Genomic DNA, 26,233 nt, shown 5'->3' on the forward strand with positions numbered 1-26,233 from the left:
TATTTGGTTGTTTGGGTGTTGAGCGGGCTCATCAAATCTTGATGTTTCGCGAAGCTGAGCCGTGTGATGCGGAAATGATAGATCGATCTAACAGCGAGATGGAAGGGAGCGAGGAGCGACCATTGGATGCTGAAGTACAACGAAGCTGACGGCTCAAGATGGAGTTAGGTGCTGTAGTGTTAGACAGGAGCTTCAGACTTTGATGACTGGCGATGCTGCGACCGTAAGATGCTGAGATGATCCAATCTGACGGCTAGAAAGGGAAACGGGTATGGATATATGAAATGGATTTGGGTTAGGGTTTTGGGCCTTGGGTATGCCAAGCCCATATCTTCTTTAAGAACAATTCTTCCTCTTCAAGCCCACTTCTAGCCTTTTGGTCTTGTGCACAACATTCTTCGCGGCTTCCTTGTGTAATTCCTCCCGGCTTTTTACCGCTTTTCTGCTCTTTTCCGCTCCGCTATTCATCCAAACTTTATTTATTACCTAAAAATGCAAAATTAATTAATAAAAATATTTATTCTTGAAAACAAAGAAAATACAGAATATGGGATAAAATGTAGAATTAATGCACAAAAGATGAGTTAAATGCCAAGAAAAATATATAGAAATATGCACTTTTTAGCACTCATCAAATACCCCCAAACCTGAATTTTACTTGTCCTCAAGTAAACAAAACTAAGGAAATCCTACCTATACCATTGTCGCTGGTCTCTCGAATGCATTTAGCATATGCACTAAGCCTTTTAAACCACTAAGTGTCCCTAGTGGACGAGTGAAGTCACGTGAAGGTTTTCTTAGAACGTACCTACAAAGTTCTAGGACAAAATATAAGCTCAGATTCCATCAAATGTGACATGTGCAAGACAGTAGAAGCTCACAGCAAAATGGAGATGTCAATCTAGCTATCTAAGGCACAATCCTAGCACTGATAACAACTAAAGACACGTGATAAGAGTGTAAAGTGTATCTACACATGTTTATAGAATGACCTGAAGTTATGACTACTAATCACCAAGAGATAGTTTTTAGGCTAAGAACCAAATTCTAAGCCAAGCTAGCTGTCCGGCTTTACGAGAATTGTGAATGTTCGCCCAATGAGTTGGTGATATTTCAGTTTACCCGCGTTATACATCGATGGTTGCACCCTCCTTGCTTATTACAAGACTATTTACAACAAAAAGATGACTCTTTACATGACTCTTATTTACATTGATTACTCTCTTTTATTTTTGGAACAAGAGAGAACTATTGTCTTTAACATGACAAAACATGGAATAAATACTTGATTTTTTTTTTTTTTTGTAAGAAATAACTTTGATCTTTACAACATAGTGACACTTTTGATACATGAACAAAAAGAAAAACATAATTACATGACTCTTAGCAAGAGGTGGCCCTTATCGAATGCATCCGGTCAAATTCTATGGTTGCTTTTCTTAACGTATCCTCCAACTTCTATCCCAGCCAACCAAAGAACAAGCTAGTCAAGTCTCATTCAGTATTCTAAAGTGATTGGCAATCTAACTTCCTATCAAACACCTTGAAGATCGAGGCTATACATGTATTGGTAGATCGTGCGCGTGCAAGTTTCTTATCACATGTAAATTGTGCTAGAATCAGGGGTGCCTAAATATCTAGACTAAGAATCCTAATAAAAATACATATTTGCACAAGAGTCAACATTTCAAGGTAAATGAGCTCGATTTTTATGATTTTTCATTTTTTTAATTTTTTTGGAATTTTTTAAATTTTTTCAAAAAGAGGGAGTTCTGTTTTCAATTGTAACATGTTATCTTTTAATTTTTTTGGAATTTTTTAAATTTTTTCAAAAAGAGGGAGTTTTGTTTTCAATTATAACATGTTATCGTGGTATCTACTCTATACCCCCAAACCTAAAATAAACATTGTCCTCAATGTTTCTAATGATAAACATATTCATAACTTGGATAAATCAGAAGAACATGTTGAGTTTTGAGAGAAAGGAAAGAGATTACCCGATTTGACGAAAGAAAGAACCGAACTCCATTGTTCATGGTTAGAATCCAACATATTTCAGCCGCGATCACCATGGAGTAGCAAAATATAAAGAAAACATAAAATTTCACTAAAAACTACCTACCATATTATATACAAAAAATTCACTATATACATAAAGTCTAAAGAGTTGAGGATCAACCCAAAAGACAAAGTGTTGAAACATAGAAAGTTTCAAAACACTAAAATTGGACTGAAATGAGAGCGAGAGTGAAAAACCGGATGAATCACCCCCAAACCTGTAATTTTCAGCAGGTTTACTTTTAAGCACAAAATCTTTCCATTTTAGGGGTGCAGGATTCACAAGGTCTAACTCAAAATGGACTTTGTTTGGGATGGACAAACATGCATATTCCAACTGTGGCTCCTTAAAAGTATTGTATTTAGATGCAAAATAGTCCAAGAGGACTTGAGAGGCACACAGTTCCAATCCTAGGTTGGGAATCTTCAGAAAAGTTGGTTTACAATTTTTGTTACAAACCAAATCTAGGTTGAGTGGAATAATCTCAATCTGTGACTTAGGCAAGAAGGTGACATCTAAGTTTCTCACATGCATGAGATCAAAAGTACCAATATTATCAGTCACATCAGCATTTTCTAAATCATAATCAAGTTGTGTAGCATGCTCATCATCACAACACAATTTCACAAGTCCAAATTCAGAATCATGGTTATCCGAAATATCCAAATTAACATCAAAAGAAGCAATACATTGTGGCTTAGGTATGGAATCAGACACATCAACTATATTTTCATGCATAGGATCATTAGTGTCAATAGAAGATTCAACATTACCTAAGTCATGCTCTTCACAGGATAACTGCACAATATCTAAATCAGTAGCCTCATCACATGTATATGGAATACTAGAAGAAACATCATTCATGAAGGTCGGGGCAGAAAAGCCTAATGTATTTGAACTCAAAGGTTACATAACATTTTCAGCATAGACATGTTCTTCTAATATAACATCATCATAATCATCATCATCACAAATACATGAAAATCCTACTTTGTCAAAACCATTAGTGTTTTTCGTCCATACATCTGCCTCTAAAATAGGTGAATATGGATCGACATTTTCAGCAATAGGGTATGAAACACTATATCCAGAATTAATCTCATTGGGAAAATCAACATCTGACTCATGGTGATTACCCATATCATGTGGCATGGTCCTAGTTTCCCTATAGGTTTCCCACTGATGGTTTTTCTCTGCAACTTCAGCTAGAAATAACCATGCATCGTCCACAGTTTTATCAATGAATTCACCATTACACATAGATTCAACCAAGGCTCGAGACTTAAAGTCTAGTCCCTCATAAAGAATGGCGACCAGTCTCCACTTCTCGAGGCCATGATGAGGACACTCAAACAACAAATCATTAAATCGTTCAAAATAATGAAAAAGTGTTTCTCCATCTAACTGGACAAAACAATTAATACTTCGACGAATAGATATGGTCCTATGATGTGGAAAGAACTTTCCGACAAATTGATTTGTGAGTTGTTCCCAAGTGGTGATTGACTGCGGTCTCAGATTGTAAAACCATGTTTTAGCCCTTTCCTTTAAAGAAAATGTAAACAAGCGCAATTTCAAAGAGTCTTCGGATATATGGTCAGGTTGTAAATCCCGGACAATTTGTTCAAACTCTCTTACATGGTTATAGGGATTCTCAGAATCGAACCCTCGAAATATAGGAAGTATTTGTATCATGCTTGCGTTTAGTTCAAATGGGCCATCAGTCTGGGGTAAGACGATACATGATAACTGACTTATTATGTTAGTGTACATGTATTCATGGAGACTACGGAGTTTATTCACACACTCGCCCATTTTTTCAAAAAATTTGGTTTTAATGGGTTTTGAAAATTCGGTTTGAAGGGGTTTTGAAAAGAAAATTTTGGTTTTTAAAGAGTGAGAAAAATTTGGTTTTTGAAATAAGGAGCAAATTTTTTTTTAGCCCAAAATTTAGTTAAGTTTGGTTCACAAAAGAGGCAAGCCCAAAATCCAAAAAGTTAAGTTTAGAGCAAGCCCACTATTAAGAAACTACAAGCCTAACAAACAACTAAATTACAAGCCCAAATAAAGAAAGAAATAAAAATAAAACTAATTATTACAAACCCACAAAAAAAAGAAAATAAAACTAAAATTATTACAATCCCAAATAAAGAAAGAAATAAAATTAAAATTAAAATAATTATTACATGCCCAAAAAGATAATTAAAATTACAAGCCCAAAAGAGAATAACAATACAAACCCACAAAAATTTACAAGCCCAAAAAATTTGGGTTTGGGTTTAGGCTTACCATTTTGGAGGGAAGCCCAGTTAGGCTTTGGTCCCTATTTTTTTGTTGCACAAGCCGAGTTGGGCTTTGGATCTTCCTAAACTTTTGTTGGAGAGGCCCAGTTGGGATTTGGCTTTCCTTTGGCTTTACAACAGAAGCCCAGTTGGGTCAACCCAACAGCACCAGGCAGCTTGGAGAAGGCAGCACCAGCAAGAATGGCTAGCTGCACCAGGTTCACTCCAACTGCGCCAGGGCAGCCTAGCAGGCAGCAGTACAACAGCAACAAGCAGCAGCAGGCTACACAACGCTCAGCAGCAGCTGGTGAGAACAATATGCAAAACAGTAGGAACTAGCAAAGGACTAGCTCAGAAAAGCAATGAAGATGAACAAGCTAAGATGACTTGGTAATGCAAAACAGTATGCAAGAACTTAAGTATGCAAGAACTAAGTATGCAAGACCAGCTAAATGCTTACACTAAATGCACAGAAGCAAGTGAGACTAAGATGCAGTTACACAGTGATGCTTATGCAAATGGATGCAGTGCAAGAAGATATGCAAGAATATAAGATGACAAGTATGCCAAGATGATGTAAGATGCAATGCAGATGGCACAAGCTTCAGATGACAAATAAGAAAGTTACAGGACAGAATCAATGAGCTGCAAGATGAGTTGATAACTGAATATGCAGGACAAAACTAGATGCAAGCTAAAGCTAATGATGCATCCATAAAGGCTAGATGGTGCAAGTTAAGAATTCTGTGAGGCTAGATGACAGTAAATGAAAGAATGCAAGAATGCAGTTGTAATGAAACAGTAAATGCAGTGAAGATGCAACAGGATGTACTAAGGATGCAAAGATGGAACCAAAAAAAATTAAGATGCTACTAAGTTACAGAATAGTAAACAAGTTAAGAGTTCTAAACTGAAACACAAGTCTAAACAGTTTACAAGTTACAGAATCTAACAGTAAACAAAATTCAAGTGAAACACAAGACTAAGCTAAAAATCAGAAAAGTAATGAAAACAACAATGGCACCGCTACGAGTTCCCGGCAGCGGCGCCAAAAACTGGTAGCTCAAGGAATGAGACCTAAAACTATGGTTATATTTACACCTGCAAGTATACAGGGTCAGATAGTAGATAATGAATAAGCAGGGGAAGTCCACAGGGACAAGGAGGGAGCTGGTGTTGTTTTCTAAATCTTTCTAGTGACAGTGACTAAAAGCACTAGGGCATTTGAATCCACCCAATAATCCTAAGCTAAGGCAATGCCTATAAATTATGTTCTTGTTCATTTCCAGATAAAACTACAATGAATGATCTCTCAGTTAGTCTCCCTAACTCACCCCTAGTATAAGCTGTCTTCTTACAGCACAACCTATCACAGGCTCATTTGGTTCAATTAGCTAACTGTCATTCCTTTATCAATTAAGCACATTTCTTCCTCCAGAGAGGTCTCAAATGGATGACTTATCAACCAACTTCACTAACTCACCCCTAGTATCAACTGTCTTCTTACAATACAATTGATCACAGGCTAATTTGATCCATTAGATAACTATCATTCCTAAAGCAATGACGCACAACAAGAACAACAACATGAACATGAATTATCTTAACATATGATTATGGGTTTCATCAAAACCCTAGTTATTAAATTATAACATGATGAACACAATACTGAAAATAAACTACTACAACTTGGTGCACCAGCTACTCCGGGCATGCCCAAAATCAACACCCATGTCTTCAATTTATACATGCAAGCTTTTTCCCCAAAGAATCCCCAAACAGTAAAATTAGGGTTTACTAGAAAATCTAAAATTGACCTTTACCTAATCTCTGAAATCAATAAATGGTCTCGACCCATTCTTCTATTGCTTCTCCTCTTCCGTAATTGGTGGTTTGATTTCACTAACTCTGTTTCTCTCAAACCTAGTTTCTAGGTTCACTGTTTTGAAAGAGAAAAGGGTTGAGAGAGAAGGAGCTAGAGGGTATCATGGTGGTGTCCTTTAGTGATGGCGGGGGTGGCTGATTGATGTGGTGATGAGGGGTCAGTGATGGAGTGGTTGAGCGGAGTTGGTGGCGGACATGGTGGTGGTGATGGTCGCTGTAGAGGAATGGAGAAGATGGAGTCGATGGTTTTGGGAAGAAGGGTGCGTTTGTTTTGGGTATAGGTATTTGGTTGTTTGGGTGTTGAGCGGGCTCATCAAATCTTGATGTTTCGCGAAGCTGAGCCGTGTGATGCGGAAATGATAGATCGATCTAACAGCGAGATGGAAGGGAGCGAGGAGCGACCATTGGATGCTGAAGTACAACGAAGCTGACGGCTCAAGATGGAGTTAGGTGCTGTAGTGTTAGACAGGAGCTTCAGACTTTGATGACTGGCGATGCTGCGACCGTAAGATGCTGAGATGATCCAATCTGACGGCTAGAAAGGGAAACGGGTATGGATATATGAAATGGATTTGGGTGAGGGTTTTGGGCCTTGGGTATGCCAAACCCATATCTTCTTTAAGAACAATTCTTCCTCTTCAAGCCCACTTCTAGCCTTTTGGTCTTGTGCACAACATTCTTCGCGGCTTCCTTGTGTAATTCCTCCCGGATTTTTACCGCTTTTCTGCTCTTTTCCGCTCCGCTATTCATCCAAACTTTATTTATTACCTAAAAATGCAAAATTAATTAATAAAAATATTTATTCTTGAAAACAAAGAAAATACAGAATATGGGATAAAATGTAGAATTAATGCACAAAAGATGAGTTAAATGCCAAGAAAAATATATAGAAATATGCACTTTTTAGCACTCATCAGCAACCTGAAGCAACATCAACATTAGAGCGGAAAAATAATATCTATACATTACATTTAATCAACAATAGATAAGCATTCTGATCATATAAGTATCACATCCTCATCATGAAAGCATTGCATAAGCATTACATGGCATACGCATCGCATACACATATCATGGCATAAGCATCGCATACACATATCACGGCATAAGCATCGCATACACATATCATCCAACATTTTCTCAAGGATTCTCCCTCATACATAAAGAACAGAGGCAACTACGGATTACCAAGAAAACATTTTTTGTTCTTTATCTTCTCGGATTAGAATCATTTCCAAAGAAGACGCTCATTCATGAATAACAAGAATCCTCACCAACAATGGAGTAAGACATGTTATAGAAACAAACACATTCAAGTTCAACATCATCTCAACTACTCCAACGCCGAGTAAGCAGAGGAAAAATCGAAAGCATTGAATCGTTTCATGAAGAATTTTTGATCAACAACAACAATAATTTCATTTGATTTGTTCGGATACTTCTTATACTTCTTCAAGGAATAGTAATTTCTCATGATTAGTTCGCAATACTTCTTCTTCGTATGCAAAGAGGAATACTTCTTATATTTCGAGGATTAGTACTTCTTATATTTCTTCAAGGATACTTCATACTTCGCATACTTCAAGAAATGATACTTCATGGGCTTCGGAACTTCACAAAATAATAGAGGCAAGTACGTACTTTTCAGGAAAAGTATTCTTTCGCGTAGTTCCTTCATCAACAAAGATCAAAGACTACTCCAACTTCACGCATCCCGCTCCAACAACTACAACAAGGTGGATTTTTCCTTGAAGATCGCTCTTCAAGCAATATTCAAGAAAAAAGAGGCAAAATGTAGGGATAGAATGTCGCACAACACATTTTGTCAGTGTGCGAGATTCACTCACTTCCTTAGCGTGCGAGAACGTAGCAAGGGATCCGAAAATAGGGGGAAATATTAGTTGTATCCCACTACATCTTAGCTGTCATCCACTATGTAAACACCTATATAAAGAGAAAGGCAGGAGAGAGAAAGTGGGACACGCTTTTTAGGGGGACACAGTTGTAGAGAGAGAAAACAGAATTTGTATTATTATTATCCCCTTCTTCTTCCTTCACCAACTTAGAGCTCCAAATACTCATTAATGGGATCTCAATGTAATCCAAATGTAATTTCAACAATCATAGTGAACCCTAACCCCGTGGATGTAGATCACATTGATCGAATGACGTAAATCTTGTGTCTTATTTTACATTTCCATCATTTTATCTTCATTTTCATGTTAAATAAGTTTAGATCTAGAAATTGTTAAAAGGGTGTTAGTTGTAGGATTTCCTGCAACTACAAAAACGTTGGCAGCAGCATCACTCGTTGCCTCGAGGGAGGGCAGCACATCCAACATTTAAAATACCTCTGGAGCTTGGTGAAAACTCGGTCTGTGACATATGAAAGGAAACACCATTGGCGGCGTAATAATAGGGTAGGGCATTGATAATAGGGTATGAATCAAAGATAGTGCATAAACATGACTTTGAAGCACTGGACAGGGCATTGATGGGTCTTTTTTTTTTGTTTTTGAAGCACATTGATGGATCTGATGAGCAATCCTACAAAGACATTTGGAGGAAAAACAATTGTCTTCTGGGGAAATTTTAGGCAGATATTACCCATGACTTTTAAAGAAACAAGAATGACTGTTGACACATCGACAAATAGATCAAACCTGTGGAGTTATTCCCTAATCTTCAACCTATACGAGTAACCTTTTGGAGCATCAGTGCATCACCAAGGAAAGGAAAATATTCTCCCACCATCATATTCCTGAAAAATATATCCAGTTAGAAATTTATAATTAATCATATAGATTCATACACACCCTGGACGGGTTCAACAATACTTCACACGCAGCATCTTTTACTACGCTTTATGTATCATTAACAAACAAATAATCACTCAGTCATATACCATTTCTTACACAAATTGGAGGCTTGGTTACAAAAGATATCATCGATAAAACCGGTACTTTAACGTTGGAGATTCGGTGGAAGCCAACATTAATGAAGAAGGGTTGTTCGATTCGCACTACAAAGCTATGACAATTCGAAATGTTGAAGAAAACAGTGCGATCCAAACAGTAGAAAACCGTTCTTCCACTTTGTCTACTGATGATGAAAAAAGAGTACTTACGGAGGTGGTGCGATCCAAACAATTTTTGGTTTCCATGTGTCAGTCAGAATAGACGCATTTATAATAAACAATGGTGTTTCGGAGGAATTAATAGGAAAGTGAAACATTGTCTACATGAGATCATTGGTTACGTTTTTCGTGAATTTAGGCTGAATTATGATTGGGTTGACCATACCTGGTGGCTGGTTGGGTTAAGTGTAAATGGTAAGTACCATGGGATGAGTTTTCCTACCATAAAACGAAGGAAATAAGAAATTGTATTATCCCATCACTAATATCCATGCTATTTGTTCTAGGGTTTCGACAGAATTACCTGGAAATTGAGTACCATTTCCGAAGAACACCAATTTTGGGCATGCCTTAAACCTTCAAGGCATACAAAGGACTAGTCCTAACTTGGGTGACCTTATAAGGGGTACCCTATGGGGTGGTTCAATTACCTATATGCCCTTAAATCCATTAAATTACTACTAATCTATCCCTAACCCTAATACAAAACCTATAATCAACTACACCTAAAATCAGTTTCATTCACCTTCTTCTTCTTCCTCTCCACAGCCGAACTCCACCCTTCCCTTTCTTTTTTTTCATCGCGGAAATTTAATTGTCGATTTGTGAAACTATATAATGGATCGTCGTAAGGCAGTATCTCGTTCAAATCGATCGATTGAACAACCTATTCATGAAGAAGAAGATTTAGAGAGTGAAGAACAAACTCAAAATCAACCACAAAATCAATCGAAAGAAGAGATTGAAAAAGAACCAACGCCGGAAATGAAAATAAGAAGGTTAGTTCTACAAACCCATCTCATATTTGATGTTTTTGATTGTTTTGGTCGATTTAATTCGTCAAAATCATGTGTTCTGCGGCGGTTACAGGGTATGGTTCGGCGTAAAACAAATGTTAGATGTGCGCCGAGCTGTTCTTGAAACTGAACTCTGAAAGTGCATATGAACGGCTCGGCGTATATCTGAAATCTGTTTTGATCCGAACTTAGTAAAACAGAGACTTATATTTAGGATCGGCTTATTCGATGGTGTTAGTTTTGTGCCGAATATGTTTTGTGAATTTCAGAAATTTTGCATGTGCGTAGGATCGGCTTGTATGGTAGTATTAGTTTTGTGCCGAATAAATGTTGTTTGAAATTCAGAAATTTTGCATGTGCTTAGGATCGGCTTGTATGGTAGTATTAGTTTTGTGCCGAATAAATGTTGTTTGAATTTCAGAATTTTTGCATGTGCTTAGGATCGTCTTGTATGGTAGTATTAGTTTTGCGCCGAATAAATGTTTCAATTCATAAGTCTAGATTCGGCTTATTCGATAGTATTAGGGCTGCGCCGAATATCATTGTTAAAATTTCATAAATTTTACAAGTGTGTAGGATCGGCTTATTTATATGATATCATGTTGCGCCGAATACATGTTTGAGTTCATAATCATAGGTTCGGCTTATTCGACAATATCGGTTGTGAGCCGAATACAGGGTTCGGCTTACTCGACAATATAGGTTTTGAGACGAATATTTAGGATCGGCGTATAATTATTTTGTGGTATGAGCCGATCCACTCTCTGTGTAAGATAATAAAAATTTCAAGACATGATTCATACTTGCGCCGAATTAGTCTTATAACATTCATACTTGTGTCAGGACCACTGCCGCGGGTAGAGAGATGTTGAAAAAAATGAAGGACAAAATTGATTCCAAAACACCAATGACCTTGGAAGAACAAAACTACCTCTACAAAAAGTGGGATGCAATCATCAACAAAGGAGAAGGACCCGAGGAACCCGGAAAAAAGCCTACCACTAAGAAGAGGGGTCGTGGTTAAATGTCCTTTTATGTTTCCAACTTCCTTTTAATGTTTTTCTTAAGTTTTAAGTACACTTTTATGGTGTTGCAAATACATTTGCTTTTAGGTGCTCAACTTTGTTTTTAATTGTGCTGGGTTTGGTTATGGACACCTTCAATTTCATGTTTTAATGAATAGCTTAATGGTTATGCGCCGAATTTATAGAGTTCGGCTTATCCTCTAATGTTAGTTACGCGCCGAATCATTTGTCCTTCAGGTTTGGCTTTTTCTATAATTTGAGTTATAAGCCGAGCCTTAAAAATCATTATTGGTGTAATCCAGTACATAGTTCGGCTTAAATCTCACCAATATGGTGAGCCGAATCTGTAAAAATTTTCAAAATTTTTTAAAAAATAGCCGTTACTTATATAGATTCGGCTTATGTTCTAAAATTTCTATAAGCCGAACCTTTACCTTTTTTCACGAAAATCTAGGAACGACTCTTTTTTTGAAAGATATAGCCGTTGTAAAACTATATTCTAGTATACCTACATGTTTTTCATATTCTTAACCACATATGCTCAACAAATGGCACCCCCAACTCCTAAGTTTACTCTAGAAGAAGATTTATCTCTTTGCACTAATTATGTAGCATACTATCCAAAGAAGGGTGAAGAACGACGAGTAAATGGTCTGATGAGTATGTACTACTTGGGTAGAATTCATGAAGCCTTCAGCACGGAAACAGGTAATCCTCACAACCGGGATAGTGCGTCCTTGCTTTGCCGAATTATAAGTATTAAGAAAAAAGTCTCAGACTTCATAGCTTTAGTTCGGATTGTGAGTCGATATCGACTCAAAGGTGAAACAAACTCTGAGATTGAAGTTCGAGCTCTAGAGGAATGGCGACGATGGAAGGGAAAGAATTTAAAATACAAAGATCACTACCACATTCTTAGAAGGTTTCTCATTACCCGGTTAGGATCTTAGAAATTAATTGCAAGCCTACTATGTAGCAGGGATGTAATCCATAATTTCTATGAATTTGAAAAGTCTATTTGGAATGATATGATAATTCTTGTTTTCATGAATCATGAAAGGTTCGGCTTTCTTCAGAAATATACTACAAGCCGAACCTAGCGAAGTAATTCTGGTTTTTTAAAGTTTCAAGATTCGGCTTGCAGTGAAATAATAATATGAGCCGAATCTTTCAAAAAAACTCTGGTATATTTTTGTTGTCAGGTTCGGCTTTCAGTGAATTCTTCTTATAGGACGAATCTGACACAAAATAAGAAGATAAATCAATGAAACATTTTTTATGGAGATCCTAAAAGAATCTCATCCTCTTCACTGACCTCTTTCTCATCATCTTCACTGACCTCATTCTTAACATCTTCATCCTCATCACTTGAAAACGTAATTACTTGTCCACTTGGAGGCTGCACATGCAAAGATTTCCAAAGATCCATTTCCGTCGCATAATTTGCACACCAATCCATCGCAAAACTATTTTCAAATCTAGGCCAAAAGGCTGCACTCATCAAGGGTGGTAATGGGCAACCGGGTCTAAGTTTGAGGCCGATAAAATGACAATTTTGAACAAATCCAAGAACAAGTCTTCTATCCTTTACACCATCATTGTAAGGTTTTGTTGGAGGCGCGTAAGTAAAGCTACTACCCGTCCATGCGAAACAATGTACGACGCAATTGAATGTCTCCGCTATTAAAAACCCACAAATGGGCATTGACATCCAATGTTCTTCGGTAATGATAAAATACCCATGCAAACGACGTTCGAATGCAACGTACTCCGCTGCCACCCCTGCATCTTTTCTTGGACCTGTTCTCATCATTGTCTTATAGAATTCTTTGTTTTTACGTAGGGTTTGTAACAATCGTTGCCGAATATAGTTCACTTCATTTTCAGGGGGGACCGGATTATTCCCTTCCATAAAAGGACCAAGTTGTTCCGCCGTGACGTAATAACCACAATTTCCATCGCCTTGCACTTCGTCCATTGCTATAATATGCTCATGAATTATTGGCGATAGATATTCCAAGTAGTTATCGTATATAAAATTGATAGGCCTCATATACCTACCGGACTTATCTCTTTTGGGTCCTCTCATCCTACCAATTTCATGTACGGTTCTTTTCTCCTTTATCTTAGTTTGCGAAGGATACATCTTAGCCTTCCCCTTGACATCCTATTTACTATCCTTAGCTTGTGATGGACAATAATTATCATTCACCTCTTTGTTACTTGTTTTCGATTTTTGAATACTCGGGCGACCTCGTTTTTTTGGAACTTTGACTTCTTCCTCCTTCATCAACTTCTCAATTTCTTTCTTTGCCTTTTCAAACCTTGCATCATGGTACTCAACGCCGGATGGATTCCTTTTAGTAGCCAATAGTTCCTTGTTGTCTTGTCTAGTTTGAAAATTATTCATTTTCTTACTCTTCCTACCTTTCGGGTCACTCTTCTCCGGTTCCAAAATATTTTCTTGGGTGAAAGGATACATGACCGGCATCATGTTGTCCCATAGGAATTTCTTTTGAGGTCGGGACATATTCCTATACATCTCCCCCATTTTTTTCCCATTTGTCGTGTCCCATATCTCTAGATCATCCTCAAATGGTATGATACCATCCTTGTACCGAAGTAGGTCATGGCGTCATGGAAGTCCCATAGATGTCTTCATTGTACAAACACACTCTTCCTCCAAGGTGGCGCCTAATGTCTCAATCAAATCCACTTCTTTCATCAACAAGTCGATGCATAGATGGGAGACTTTATAAGTTAATTCCCGTAGCCAATTAGTACCATAATTCTTGTGTCTAGACATAAGGTCATGCTCGAACGCCGTTTTAATTCTCACAACATCACTTTTGAAATATTCATCAATTTCATCAAAAACCGTGACAAAAGTGTCAACACAACCAAAATGGTTCTTCTTCAACCGATAATGAGCCGACTCTACCATACTTGTGGCTTGGTTGTCGAAGTATTTGTGCCGATTTGTGAAACAACTCACGAACCTTTCTTTATTAGGTTCCAACACATCTTTGACCAAGTAAGTAATGACATCGGGGTAGGCGGTCTTCCAATGCTTAATAAGCATTTTAAAATTTTCTTCATAGACATCCTCGGTGATTGACCATATCAAAGCTTCCCATTCTCCTTGGAAAGAAGCCCACAACATCTCATTATGTTCATATGCTTTCAAGAATTCCTTCTTTTTCTTTACTCGTGTCTCCAACGGTAGCTTATCAATATTCTCTAATTCTTTCAACTTAAGTGGTTGAATTATCGGTTGACATTTTTTCCCCACATTGCACCATATGTGAAACGTACAAATAAAATTGAATACATCCGGAAATACCTTCTTAATAGCATACATCAACGATGAATCTTGATCGAAAACGAACACTTTAGGAAGAGCACCCTCCCGGAAGATTAACTTCAATTGTTCTAACCCCCAAACATAACTCTCTTTCTTCTCGTTTTTCATGAAACAAAAGCCACGGTGAACGGTGCCTTTGTCGAAGTATGCCCCACAATGTTCATCAACGGCATCTCATATTTATTAGTCTTGTACGTGCAATCCAATATAATAACTTGTGGGAAGCATAGAGCCAATTGGGCGCATTCCTAGTGGGCAAGGAAAAGGTGTGTGAGTTGACCGAAGTCATCCAACTTCTTTTGGCAAGCGTAGTTATTCTTCACCCCTAACCACATTACTTGTTGCATCACCATCCTACCTTGGAAATTGAGTATTCTAATCTTTTGTCTTGCATTGTAGATAGTTTGCATAGTCGACTTGTTATTGTTGTTGTCCGCCTTCAATTTGCTAAGAATCCTAGAAGGTGGCAAACGTGCTCGTGTCATTTTATCCACTTCTAGCATCTCGTCGGGTTTGAGTCGCGCTACTTTCGCATGTCCATGAAGGTCTTTGGGACGTGGGTGGTTATGACGACAATCCATATCTTTATTCATTATCCAATATTGATCTTCTTTGTTCATGGACTTATTCTTGAGGTTGAAAACGATCTTGAAAGGGCAATTTCTTTTCTTCGTCTTCGTACTATTCTTTCTCCCGGTCTTCCCAACGTATACAGTACCCTTTTTAACCTTGCTAGCGCCGGTTCCACTACGCTCACAAATCATTTCAAACCGATCCCATCGGCTTTGTTGTCCTTTAACTAGTACACAATTTATCTTCATCGCGTGTTCCTCAAGCCAATCCAGAACTTCTGGTTTAGTTTTCCATATCTACGTTCATTCCAAAACAAGTAATTAGTAAGCAAAATTTTGGAATATTCCGACAACATTAAGGTAAGCAAAAGGTTCTTACATACCAAATCATTTTGGAAGTGATCCTTGGTATCCTCGTGAATTATGTCTACTGGATCAGGTTGATTTTCCATGGGTCCAAGCACGATCTACAAAGAATATCACAAGATTAAACGCTAGAAAGGGAATATAATAACAAGGTTCGGCGCATTCGATAATCACATTATGTGCCGAACTATAAACATTTAGAGGTTTCGGCTTGTACGATATCCTCAATATGTGCTGAACCACAAACAATATTTTAACCCAAAAATTAACAAATGCATGTTCGGCTCAGAAGATAATCATATTATGTGCCGAACCTTGGACATAAGAGGTTTCGGCTTGTACGATATCCTCAATATGTGCCGAACCTCGAACAATATTTTAACCCAAAAATTTACAAATTTATGTTCTGCTCAGAAGATAATCATATTATGTGCCGAACCTTGGACATAAGAGGTTTCGGCTTATACGATATCCTCAATATGTGCCGAACCTCGAACAATATTTTAACCCAAAAATTTACAAATTTATGTTCGGCTCATACTATAATCAAATTATGTGCCGAACCTTGAACATAAGAGGTTTCGACTGATACGATATTCTCTATATGTGCCGAACCAGTAACAATATTTCAACCCAAAAATTAAAAAATTATGTTCGGCACATACGATTTTGAATATGTAAGCCGAATTAGTAATGATTCTATTCCGGGCTATTCAGGATGTTGTTCGGCTTACTATGAAACTTTCATATAAGCCGAACTAGTGTCTAACAAAAGGGTTGGAATTGGAAATTATAGGTTCGGCGCATGCAGTAAACAGATTCAGTAAGCCGAACCGCTCATCAATGGTAGATTCCGCTCATAGATATGAGCCGAACCTCAACCTGTTTCGCCGAACCATGATTCAACCTAACTTTTGATAATTGAGAGCTATAGAAGTGAGATTAAGTATAGGATATAAGTGTACATGTGTATTAGAAGAATTGGGTTCCTCATCAATGTATTCATCATCAGGATTTGGCTCATAAAAATCATCATCTTGAGTTTGTGTTTGAGTTTGAGCTTGAGTTTGAGTGAGTGTAAAATCATTCTCATAATCTAAGAAATCAGCCATTTCTGGATCATTGTTGTAGTTGATGTGTATTTTCCTAGGTTTTTTAGATGAATGATGACCATCCTCATCCTCCATTGAATCAAGAATTAGAATTTTCTCACTTTCTCCTTCTCTTTCTCTCCTTCTTAACCAAACCAAAACTTTGATTTTTTTTCCTCAAATTTTTCATCTAAACAACTCTTATAATTCTGAAAATTATCTTAATCACCAAACAAAATATTTAATCACTAATCAAGATTATTAACACTAATACGTAAAGGGCAGATTTGCCATTAAAAAAAAATTGGGTTAAGGGGTTATCTGATTTTGCTATTCAACAACCTTTTTTGTCTTCATTCAGTATGCCTTGAAAGATTTTGGTATGCCCAATATTATGGTTCTTTCCGAATTCTAACTTCGATACAACAATTCCACATGGATGTAAACGCCCAAATTCAGACAGTAGAAGAGTGCAGCCCATGACAGTAGAAGCGCCCTAGCATTCTCACATAGTTGATCGCTAGCTATTATTGGATTTTTCTTCAAATAGCCCGGTGTTTCTTTGGGATTAAGAGCCAGAGGTCTTTGTCCTCTTCGTGAGGTTTGGTAAATCCCCATTGCTGCGTCAGTAACAAGATAGATGAAGGCCAAATATCATTGATGCCAGAGGAAGGTACGAGGTGGTTCCAGATTCTTGGAGCGAGAGGACAAGCAAAGAAAAAGTGCGTAACATATTCTTCGGCATTATTACATAGATAGAAACCAGTGTAACATAAGACAATTTATTTATATATATAAGATGCTACACGGTCATGACAAATTGACAATACATTTGCAAATACTAAATATGGAATACGAGGCTTCGTAGCATGAGATGTGAGAGTGTGAGCGACTGAATTAGCTCCTATCGTGGCAACTTGGAGTGAAATCCTTTTAACGTTGGAGATTTCGTACATATTTTTCATGCCGCCCCATGATGATACTACATCCACTATGGCAACCAATTTAACCTCCTTACAATGTAGACAAACTCGAAACAACTGGTGCGTATGCACCTGATAAGGTGCTTGTAATCAATAATATGATTATCAGAAAAACGAGGGGTTGATTTTGACAGATATGCAAATCTTGAGTCAAGCTCCATGAAGATAATAGTGAAAGAACAGCAGCAACAGCAATGAATCAGAGAAGCAGTAGCAGAAAGATAAAATAGTCTCGAAGAAGTTGAAAAGAAAAAACGAAATCAGAAGAGAAGAAGAAGTTATTTCTCTAAAATAAATCGATAAATAGGTAAAAGAGATGACCAGTTAGAAACAGGCTATATCGGTAAAAAGTAGAAGAATTGACACGTGCAGATAAATAGGCTGGAATTGCGGAAAAGTGTCAATAAAACAAAATGAACATGTGCGATAATTTGGATCTCAAGTTTCTCGTATCGCTCACTTTGTAAAGAGAACGACATGAGAAAAGGCAAAATGTAGGAGTGAAATATCGCACATTCATTATGTATGTGAAACAAAGATCATCTAATACAAGTGAAGATCATCGCACATAGCAAAATTGAGATGACGTATTTGATGATGTCAGCATAGTCACGAGTAAAGTGTGATGATCTGTGCGAAGTATAAAGTGTGGGAAGTTGAGTGAATGTATATGAGCGATTGTAACGCACAGTGATTCCGAAAATAGGGGATCTATTAGCTGTCATCCACGATGTAAAATCCTATATAAAGGAAAGGGATATCATGTAATGGGAGAGATCTAAGAGAGTGTGTTAGACAAGAAATTAGGAGAGAAAGTTTATTTGGAGAGCAAGTAAAGTCTTTGTATTATCTTGTATCCAACTTAAGATTTTAATGAATAAATGAATGATTTTCATCATGATTTCTTAGTGTATTTTTTAGATTCTTGTATGGATGTGGTTATAAGATTTTCTGCAACTACACAACTCACAACATGAACTTATTTTGCTCATTTATACGATTGTATGAGCCATTTGTAAATAGACAAACAACAACAAAAATAATGGTGCAAGGAAAAAAGATACCTCTAAGATTTTAATTTCAATAAAAGCTGTGTTAATTCTTTAAAACAATCGCATAGCGTAGCTCTTATTTGCAGCGGATCGAATAGTGATCAACAATACTATCCGAAAACCATTTTGATTTCTGATTTGAGTAACAACTCTATTTTATTGTAACAAGGAAATACCAATTGGTCCTACAAATAATATATTAGAGACAGTCTAGTCCAGTGGACCTAGTCAATTGTCTGTTTGGTCCTATTTGGTAATATAAATTATAATTTGGTCCTAAAAATTATGGTTTGGTCCTAGGATGATATCATGGATGATGTAAATGTCACCTTGTAGTGGCAGAAATACCCTTTTGGATAAGGACCATATACATAGTCAAAAAGTAAGAGACAATAAATCATTATCAGATTTACTTTCTCTCTCATCTTTCCAGATCTAATCTCTCTCTCTTTTTCTTTCTTCTTCTTTTTCCTCCTGTTAATGGCATCTCCATTTTTTTTCTTCTATTTTTCTTCATGCTGCTGTAAACGATGGTGATGAAGGTGAAAATCGATTTAGATATTTAGATCGGTAGTTGTTGACGATGACTATGATGATGTTGGTACTGTTGAATACGATTTTTTTAGGGTTTTTTTTCTTTTTTCTGCTGCTGTTGATGATGAAGATGATGAAGATATGTTGTTGCTGCTGGTATTGACGATGAAGACGATGGTGTTAATCTTGATTTTGATGATGATGATGATGATGAAGAAGATGAAGACGATGGTTTTAATCTTGATTTTCTTTTTTCTGCTGTTGTTGACGATGAAGATGATGAAGAAGATGAAGATATGTTGTTGTTGCTGCTGTTGACGATGAAGACGATGGTGTTAATCTTGATTTTGATGATGATGATGAAGAAGATGAAGAAGATAAACATCTGCTACTGCTACTGCTGTTGATGATGAAGACAGTGGTGTTTTTGAAGACGAAGATGTTGCTGTTGTTGTTGAAAGACGACGAAGATGATGATGTTGCAGTTCATTCCAGAAATGAACTCTGTTTTTATATGGACTTCATTTCTGGAATGAATTCTGTTTTTTTAAGTTGTTATATGGACTTTATTTCTGGAATGAATTATGTTTTTTTAGGTTTTTGTATGGAGTTCATTTCTGGAATGAAGTCTGTTTATTTAGGTTTTTATATGGAGTTCATTTCTGGAATGAAGTTTGTTTATTTAGGTTGTTATATGGACTTCATTTCTGGAATGAACTGTGTTTTTTTAGGTTTTTATATGGAGTTCATTTCTGGAATGAAGTCTGTATATTTAGGTTTTTCATATGGACTTCATTTCTGGAATGAAGTCTGTTTTTTTAGGTTTTTGTATGGAGTTCATTTCTGGAATGAAGTCTGTTTTTTTATGTTTTTGTATGGAGTATTTTTGGAATGAAGTCTATTTTTTTTAGGTTTTTGTATGGAATTCATTTCTGGAATGAAAAGCTACAAGAAAATAAATAAAAATTAACACGGAAGGGTATTTTTGTCAGTTTAATATTTTTAAATAATTATGGACCAAACAGTAAAGGGGTTTGACCAAAGGACCAAACAGACATGGGCCCACCTAAAAAAGGACCAAACCATATCTTTCCCTTGTTGTAAACTCAAAGGGGGTTAGTCGTGGGAGAGTTCGAGAGATTTTAATGTATTTGGGTTTTCTCCTGTTAGTCCTGAGGGAGTTTGAGGGAGTCTCTCCAAATCCCCGTTAGTCGTGGGGGAGTTTAGAGGAGTCTCCTAAACTCCCTAGAAAACACCTGTTAGTTGCTGGAGAGTTTAAAAAAAGCTCTTGAACTCCCTGTTAGTCATAAAACCCTACAATACTAGGGAGTTGGTTGCTTTGGGGAGTTCGAAGGAGTTTTTAGTGTATTTTGGTCTCACAACAAATCTCTCAAAAGACTAGAGATTTTAGTGTATTTTGGTCTCACAACCAAATTTGGTTCAAAATTTTTCTTTTCAAATCATACGGATTTCTCAAATCTCACCAACAAAAATGTTGTTTCCAACATGATGAAATGATTGTCAGATGATGGCCATTATGATACGGTGAAACATTTCTAGGAAAATATTAGGATAGTGATCTAGAGTCCATGAAAATGTGTGGATATATAGATTTGTTTAGATCTACATATCCCATAAGATGCACCAACAAAAAAAAATGTAGAAATCTTCACAATTAGCGCTTCCCTGAGTTGAATTACATTACCACTTCTGCAACCACCGTCAAAACTATTTTCTCACCACTACCATCACCACCTATAACCAACCACTACTCCCTTAACCACCCCAAATAAGAACCCTAATTTTAGAAATAAATAAGATTCAATAAATGCTATAGCTCGGAGAAAAGATTTTGAACCAAATTTTAATTCCATCACAATACGTGACACATTTGGTCTCTCTCGGTGGATAGTTAGTAAAAACTTCAACATGAAAATGTGGAAAAATGTTCGTGAACAAAGGGAGTTAGAATTGTATGGAGACCGTTAAATTGAAGGGAAAAAAAATTATCTCATTGCACAAAATAACATACTATTGATACAGAGATATGATCATTTTCATTTATTTATTTTCTTTTGATTAAAGATCAATGTTATTTGCAAATGAGGGTTTATTGTTTCTTAAAAGAGAATGAGTTAGGAGTGAACTCTCTCAAACTCCCCCAAACTCCCTCTAATAAACTCCCTACACTCCCGCAAACTCTCTGAACTCAAAAACACCAAATTCTCTCAAACTCCCTACACTCTCTCAAAATCTCTCAAAATTCCTGAGATTTAAAATACACTCAACTCCCCAGAAATCACTCGAGGACTAACCCCCTGTCAATCTTTTGTTCTATTTTAAACTAAATGCTTCTCCAATGGGGATACTCCGAAACTGTTACAATTCTGGTTGGGTCTAGAGAGGGGCAAGAAGGTTTAACCCATTTAACATTTATTACTAACATATTCTAGGACTTTCCTTTTTCCTTCAAAATAAAATTAAGATATATCTCTCTGTACAGACATATTGGTCCAACAAAAATAGTTTACACATCACGAACTCTTCCACTTGTCCTGTGAGGCTTTCTTCAAGTATTGTCGTAGCTCTCTACTGATAATGGTACTGTACATTCGCTATGACATGCCGCCTGCTTATCCATTCGCTACTGATAATGGTACTGTACTTATGTTGTTCACACATCACATGCGGTTTAGAGCAAAAGAACAAGTATCGTAATCAACAATGCAATTGAAAATACCAACGCCTGTAAAAACCAGTGGAATATATTAACTTCGAATCACGGATGATAGAATTGGTAAATCTGAACCAGAGTAACTAGCAGTGTTGTATTAACAGTTACATATATGTGCTTTTATCCAAATAGAGGAAGGAGATGTAGAGTTTTATTAGTATTTCTGTGTTAAAACGATATACAGAGAAAACTTACAGCAATAGCAGAGGCAGCAAGGCCTGCCCGTTCCCTTGGGTCCTTGCGATAATAGTTTCCAAAGTACAGAGTTGTAGCATAGTACCACATTAATGGAAATACAAATCCAAGCAAAAACCTGCAAATAGAAAGAACAAACATGACTGATTAAGGGAGGGAGGTAGGGAGTGAGGAAGGGCAAAGATAGAGTGAGTGAGAATACTTACGAACACCACCCAATCCCACAGCCACAACATGGAAGGGGTTTGTCAAACAATCCTAGTCTAGGGTCATCTTCATCCCTAATCCTGACATAATTCCCTTTTTCACGGTCCGTTACATGTGTAGATTGCCCTGCACTACCATATAACAGTTTGTCGTATAAATATTTTATTGGTATAACGAAACATAAAACATATATCCTATCGAGCCAGATGCTATACTGAAAGGAACCATTACAATAACAATATACACACTCGGTAGAATCTAAGGGAACTGATGAATATTCAAAGCACAGCACGTAAGATAACATAATCATGATAGCTGCAATAGTTTCTCGTTTGAATAAACTTCAACCCAAGACAAAGTAAAACGTAAAAAATTAGATGCTCTTATACAGAGATACAGGTTGGAATTATATTTGGAAAACAGTACTCATTTTCTCACTTACCAGTGACCAGATTGAATGGCAACAAACTCAGTGGAGCAAACTAAATGTAATTGTCGGAAGCAAGACAATATATTCACTACAGGATAACCACTTTATTCACAAAATACTAAAGCCTAAGTACAGTATCATAAACTGGATATTGGTACCATGATAAGAATAATATTTTGAGGAAAGTGAAACTACGGGATCAGATGACTCGAAATATAATTCTTGTGCACAAGAAGGTTGTGTTTACCAATCACAAGGATAAGTTAATTGTTTAGCATAGTGTACATTCCCATTGATCATAAGTAACACAAAACCCTTGGTCAACAAATTAGCTAGCTAATCCAGAAAAAAATTCCAATTCAACCATGCATTGTAAATACGGAAACTGAGCTGCATAAATTATTGTTAACAGAAACAAAAAAGCGAACAACTCCATAGAGATCTCTACTTGTAAACTTTCAGAAAGTGGTAAGAATTCACTAACTCCTTATCATGATTTAAGTACATTTCAAAAGAAAGCTGTAGGTGAATCCGCCAATCAGAAGGAATATAAATCCAGAAAGTTATCCATTAAAGTAAAAAAAACATCATTCAAGAAAGTACTTACTCTGATCCATCAGCAACTACGTTGAATGTCAAGCTCCTACGTTCTTGAGCAAACTCTATGAAACCTGCTTCACAAAAAAAAAAAAAAGAAAAGAAAAAGAGAAATGAACTTAATCAGTATACTGTTCAAATCCAACCTCAGCATTAACATAAGACAGGCCATAACTAGTAACACACACATAACAGGACAACAGTTGGATGATACACTCATTGCACAATAAAAGCAACAATGCAAGTCAATTAGCCTACGCTAAGCCAACTGTAGACTAGACAACCCCCACCATGTGATTTTTTGGCACTGAACCTTCAATCCCGTCGCTCTTGGGTCTTGTTGCCCTACCTTGACAGGCTAGAAAAAAGACAATGAATTCTAAAACCCCAATGCAGTCCAAGTCCAACAACTACTTATCTAAATCATCTCAAATCCATTGTAAAGAATCTCTAGATCTTAATACAGCACAGATGCTAAGACATTCAATCCCTAAAACAAGATCAATCTGCAATTTTCAATTTGATCAAATCCAAAAACAATCTCAGTATTCAAATGATCCAAATCAATCTCCCCCCACCAATTCCAAACTAGTATAAGACTGAAATAAAAATAACAATAATCAATCAATAAACTGTAAGAAAACAAAATTCAATCAAAACCCAGATGAAATTAATCAAATTGAAGCAAACCCCATTCTAAAATACAATCTTTTCAGTTGGTAATCACTCAAATTCATCAGGAAAAAAAAAAGAATCAAAATTATTCAGTAACAATGATTGGTGAATTACCCACTAAAAACAACAAAATCAACAAAATAAAAACACTGGATAAGGAGTAATAAGAAGAATGGATTACCTCTAAGAACTGAATGAGAGGAAATGAATCCACCCTCTTTTTCTTTCGGAAAAATTTAAAGCTTTATAGAGAGTTAAGTTTAGGTGACAAGTGCTTGTTTTAAATAGACCCACACACCCTAACTTCTTCTTTGTGTTTCATTAGAAAAATCTTACAATTACAATAAAATCTCCAAAAGATAACTCCTTCTGTTTCACTGAATCAACTTAATAAATGAATGAATAAAAGGTTGGATTTGTAAATGAAAAGAAGGTTTTGAGTTTGTTGAGAATTGAGATTCATATTTGTTACTTGATTGATATCTGTCCCTCTGTTAAGTCTTTGTTGACTGTTAAGTTAGGATGGTTGACTGGATGTTTCAGCCCATCTTCTTATGAACTGCAACACTGGGCTTTGAGCCACTCAGAGTTGATCGCATAAAGTGCTGCAGGAACCCTACCAACAATTATTGCTAGCCAGGGGTGAGCAATTTGCCCGAAATCCACGGATTCCTTCAGGACCATCCGTATTTTGGCGGATGCCTATCCAAATCGTTCATTAATGAATTGGATGCGGATGCAATATAATTATTGAAATCCAACTGATTTCGGAATTCGTATGACTGCAGTCTGGAAAAAAAATGTTGGAGCGGCACTCATTGGACTAAAGACATCTATGGTATTTCTATAACATAATATAAGATTAGTTCAATATTGTTAATACTTCACCAAAAACTTATTTCTTTGGGATTTTTTCCATCAAACATTTAGGGGCTCGAGAGATTGAGATGCAAATTCAACTTTTTATTTTCTTTTTTCCTTCGTTGATCATTGTATTTAAGTCAATTTTATTAGTTTTCTTCTTTACTCTAATGTTTTAATTATAAAATAAATCCCTTGAATTATCACATCCAATACGCTCGTTCGTGCATCTATTGGATGTTAGGTTAGATACAGATGCTAAATTTAAAATCCGTAATAAATTGGATTGTATGCGGATGAAGATGAGGTGAAAACCGGTCCATATTCCCGCCTTACGTAAAGCCACTCAGCCACAAAATTGATGTAGATGAGCTACTAAGTTGCTTAACATAATAAAGCCAATGAGTTTCTGATTTAATGCAGACTCCCTATGAAATATGTACTGGATAATTGGAGTCTTGGCAATTGGCGTTCCACAATAGTATGCTACAATCCGAACGCTATATTCGACGTGCCATGTTCAGTGTTCATCTTGTGTATATAAACTCAACTTATCTTGAGTTTGGACGACGAAAGGGGAGTTTGGGTGGGCTATATCCCACCCTAAAACTTGCAAAAGTTTGCTTTGGGCCATGATAAAGGCCTAAAAAAAACAATTAGCCCACCGGAAAATAATAGTTAAAGAACGATTTTTTAGAAACCCGTTTTGAGGCATATTCAAATGTTTTTAGGCATACATTTGTCGAAGTTCGACTGAAAAGTTATTATCCGAACCTTGAGTTATCAGTCGAACCTAGGCAAAAACATAGGTTATCAGTCGAACCTTGAGTATGCCTCAAAAAATTTGAGTGTGCCTCAAAATATGTTTCATTTTTTAGGCACCATGGTTTTTTTGGAGGACCATGATCTTATTAGGCAAACCTACCTATACTTATAAAGGGAGTCCTAAAGTTAGGTAAATACATATTTATCCTTTATTTTAATTTAAATTAAAACTAACCTAATAACTATATAAATCTAATCATACACATCTAATCTAAATGAATCTATTAACCAAAATCAAAATCAAAACAAAAATTGGAGGGGAATCGATATTTTTTAGTTTTGAAAAAAAAAAATATTCTCTTCTTCTTTCTTTCCTTGACGTTCCTCGTCCGATTGAAAAACCCATCAGTCGTTTTTAATTCGTTTTTTGATAGGGTAAATTGAGTAGAAATCATCAAAATATGGTTTAAATGGAAGTTAAAGTGGCATGTTCGGTTAGGAATAGTTTTAAAAAAACTAGTTTTGTAACCGAACATTCTGAAACCAAGAACACGAAGAACACTTCGGTTATCACGAATTTATTTTTTCTTAACCGAACTCCGAGTTAGGTTGGTTCGCAAAAAA

The 26,233-nt window shown here is 36.5% G+C and overlaps 1 protein-coding gene across 2 annotated transcripts; it reads right to left on the minus strand.

Annotated features, from left to right (window-relative positions):
- Positions 1-21,511: 21,511 nt before the first annotated feature.
- On the minus strand, positions 21,512-24,416 carry LOC113347690 (60S ribosomal protein L18a-like protein). 2 transcript variants are annotated; one of them, XM_026591360.1, is made up of 5 exons: positions 24,165-24,416; positions 23,319-23,382; positions 22,281-22,407; positions 22,075-22,192; positions 21,512-21,891 (listed from the first exon to the last, which is right to left on the minus strand). In XM_026591360.1, exons 2-5 carry the CDS (start codon positions 23,326-23,328, stop codon positions 21,838-21,840), a joined length of 309 nt encoding a protein of 102 aa, XP_026447145.1. In that variant the 5' UTR covers positions 23,329-23,382; positions 24,165-24,416; the 3' UTR covers positions 21,512-21,837. The 2 variants fall into 2 exon arrangements, with proteins under 2 accessions (XP_026447145.1, XP_026447146.1); XM_026591361.1 differs by lacking the exon at positions 24,165-24,416 and adding an exon at positions 23,599-23,877.
- Positions 24,417-26,233: the final 1,817 nt, after the last annotated feature.

Source organism: Papaver somniferum, chromosome 2, assembly GCF_003573695.1.
Source record: "Papaver somniferum cultivar HN1 chromosome 2, ASM357369v1, whole genome shotgun sequence".
NCBI classification, from domain to species: domain Eukaryota; kingdom Viridiplantae; phylum Streptophyta; class Magnoliopsida; order Ranunculales; family Papaveraceae; genus Papaver; species Papaver somniferum.

Coding starts and splice junctions, on each gene's coding strand:
- LOC113347690 (XM_026591360.1), bottom strand. Junction 22,193..22,280: donor TGTGGGATTGGGTGGTGTTC/GTAAGTATTCTC, acceptor TTCTATTTGCAG/GTTTTTGCTTGGATTTGTAT. Junction 21,892..22,074: donor TTGCTGCCTCTGCTATTGCT/GTAAGTTTTCTC, acceptor TGGTTTTTACAG/GCGTTGGTATTTTCAATTGC.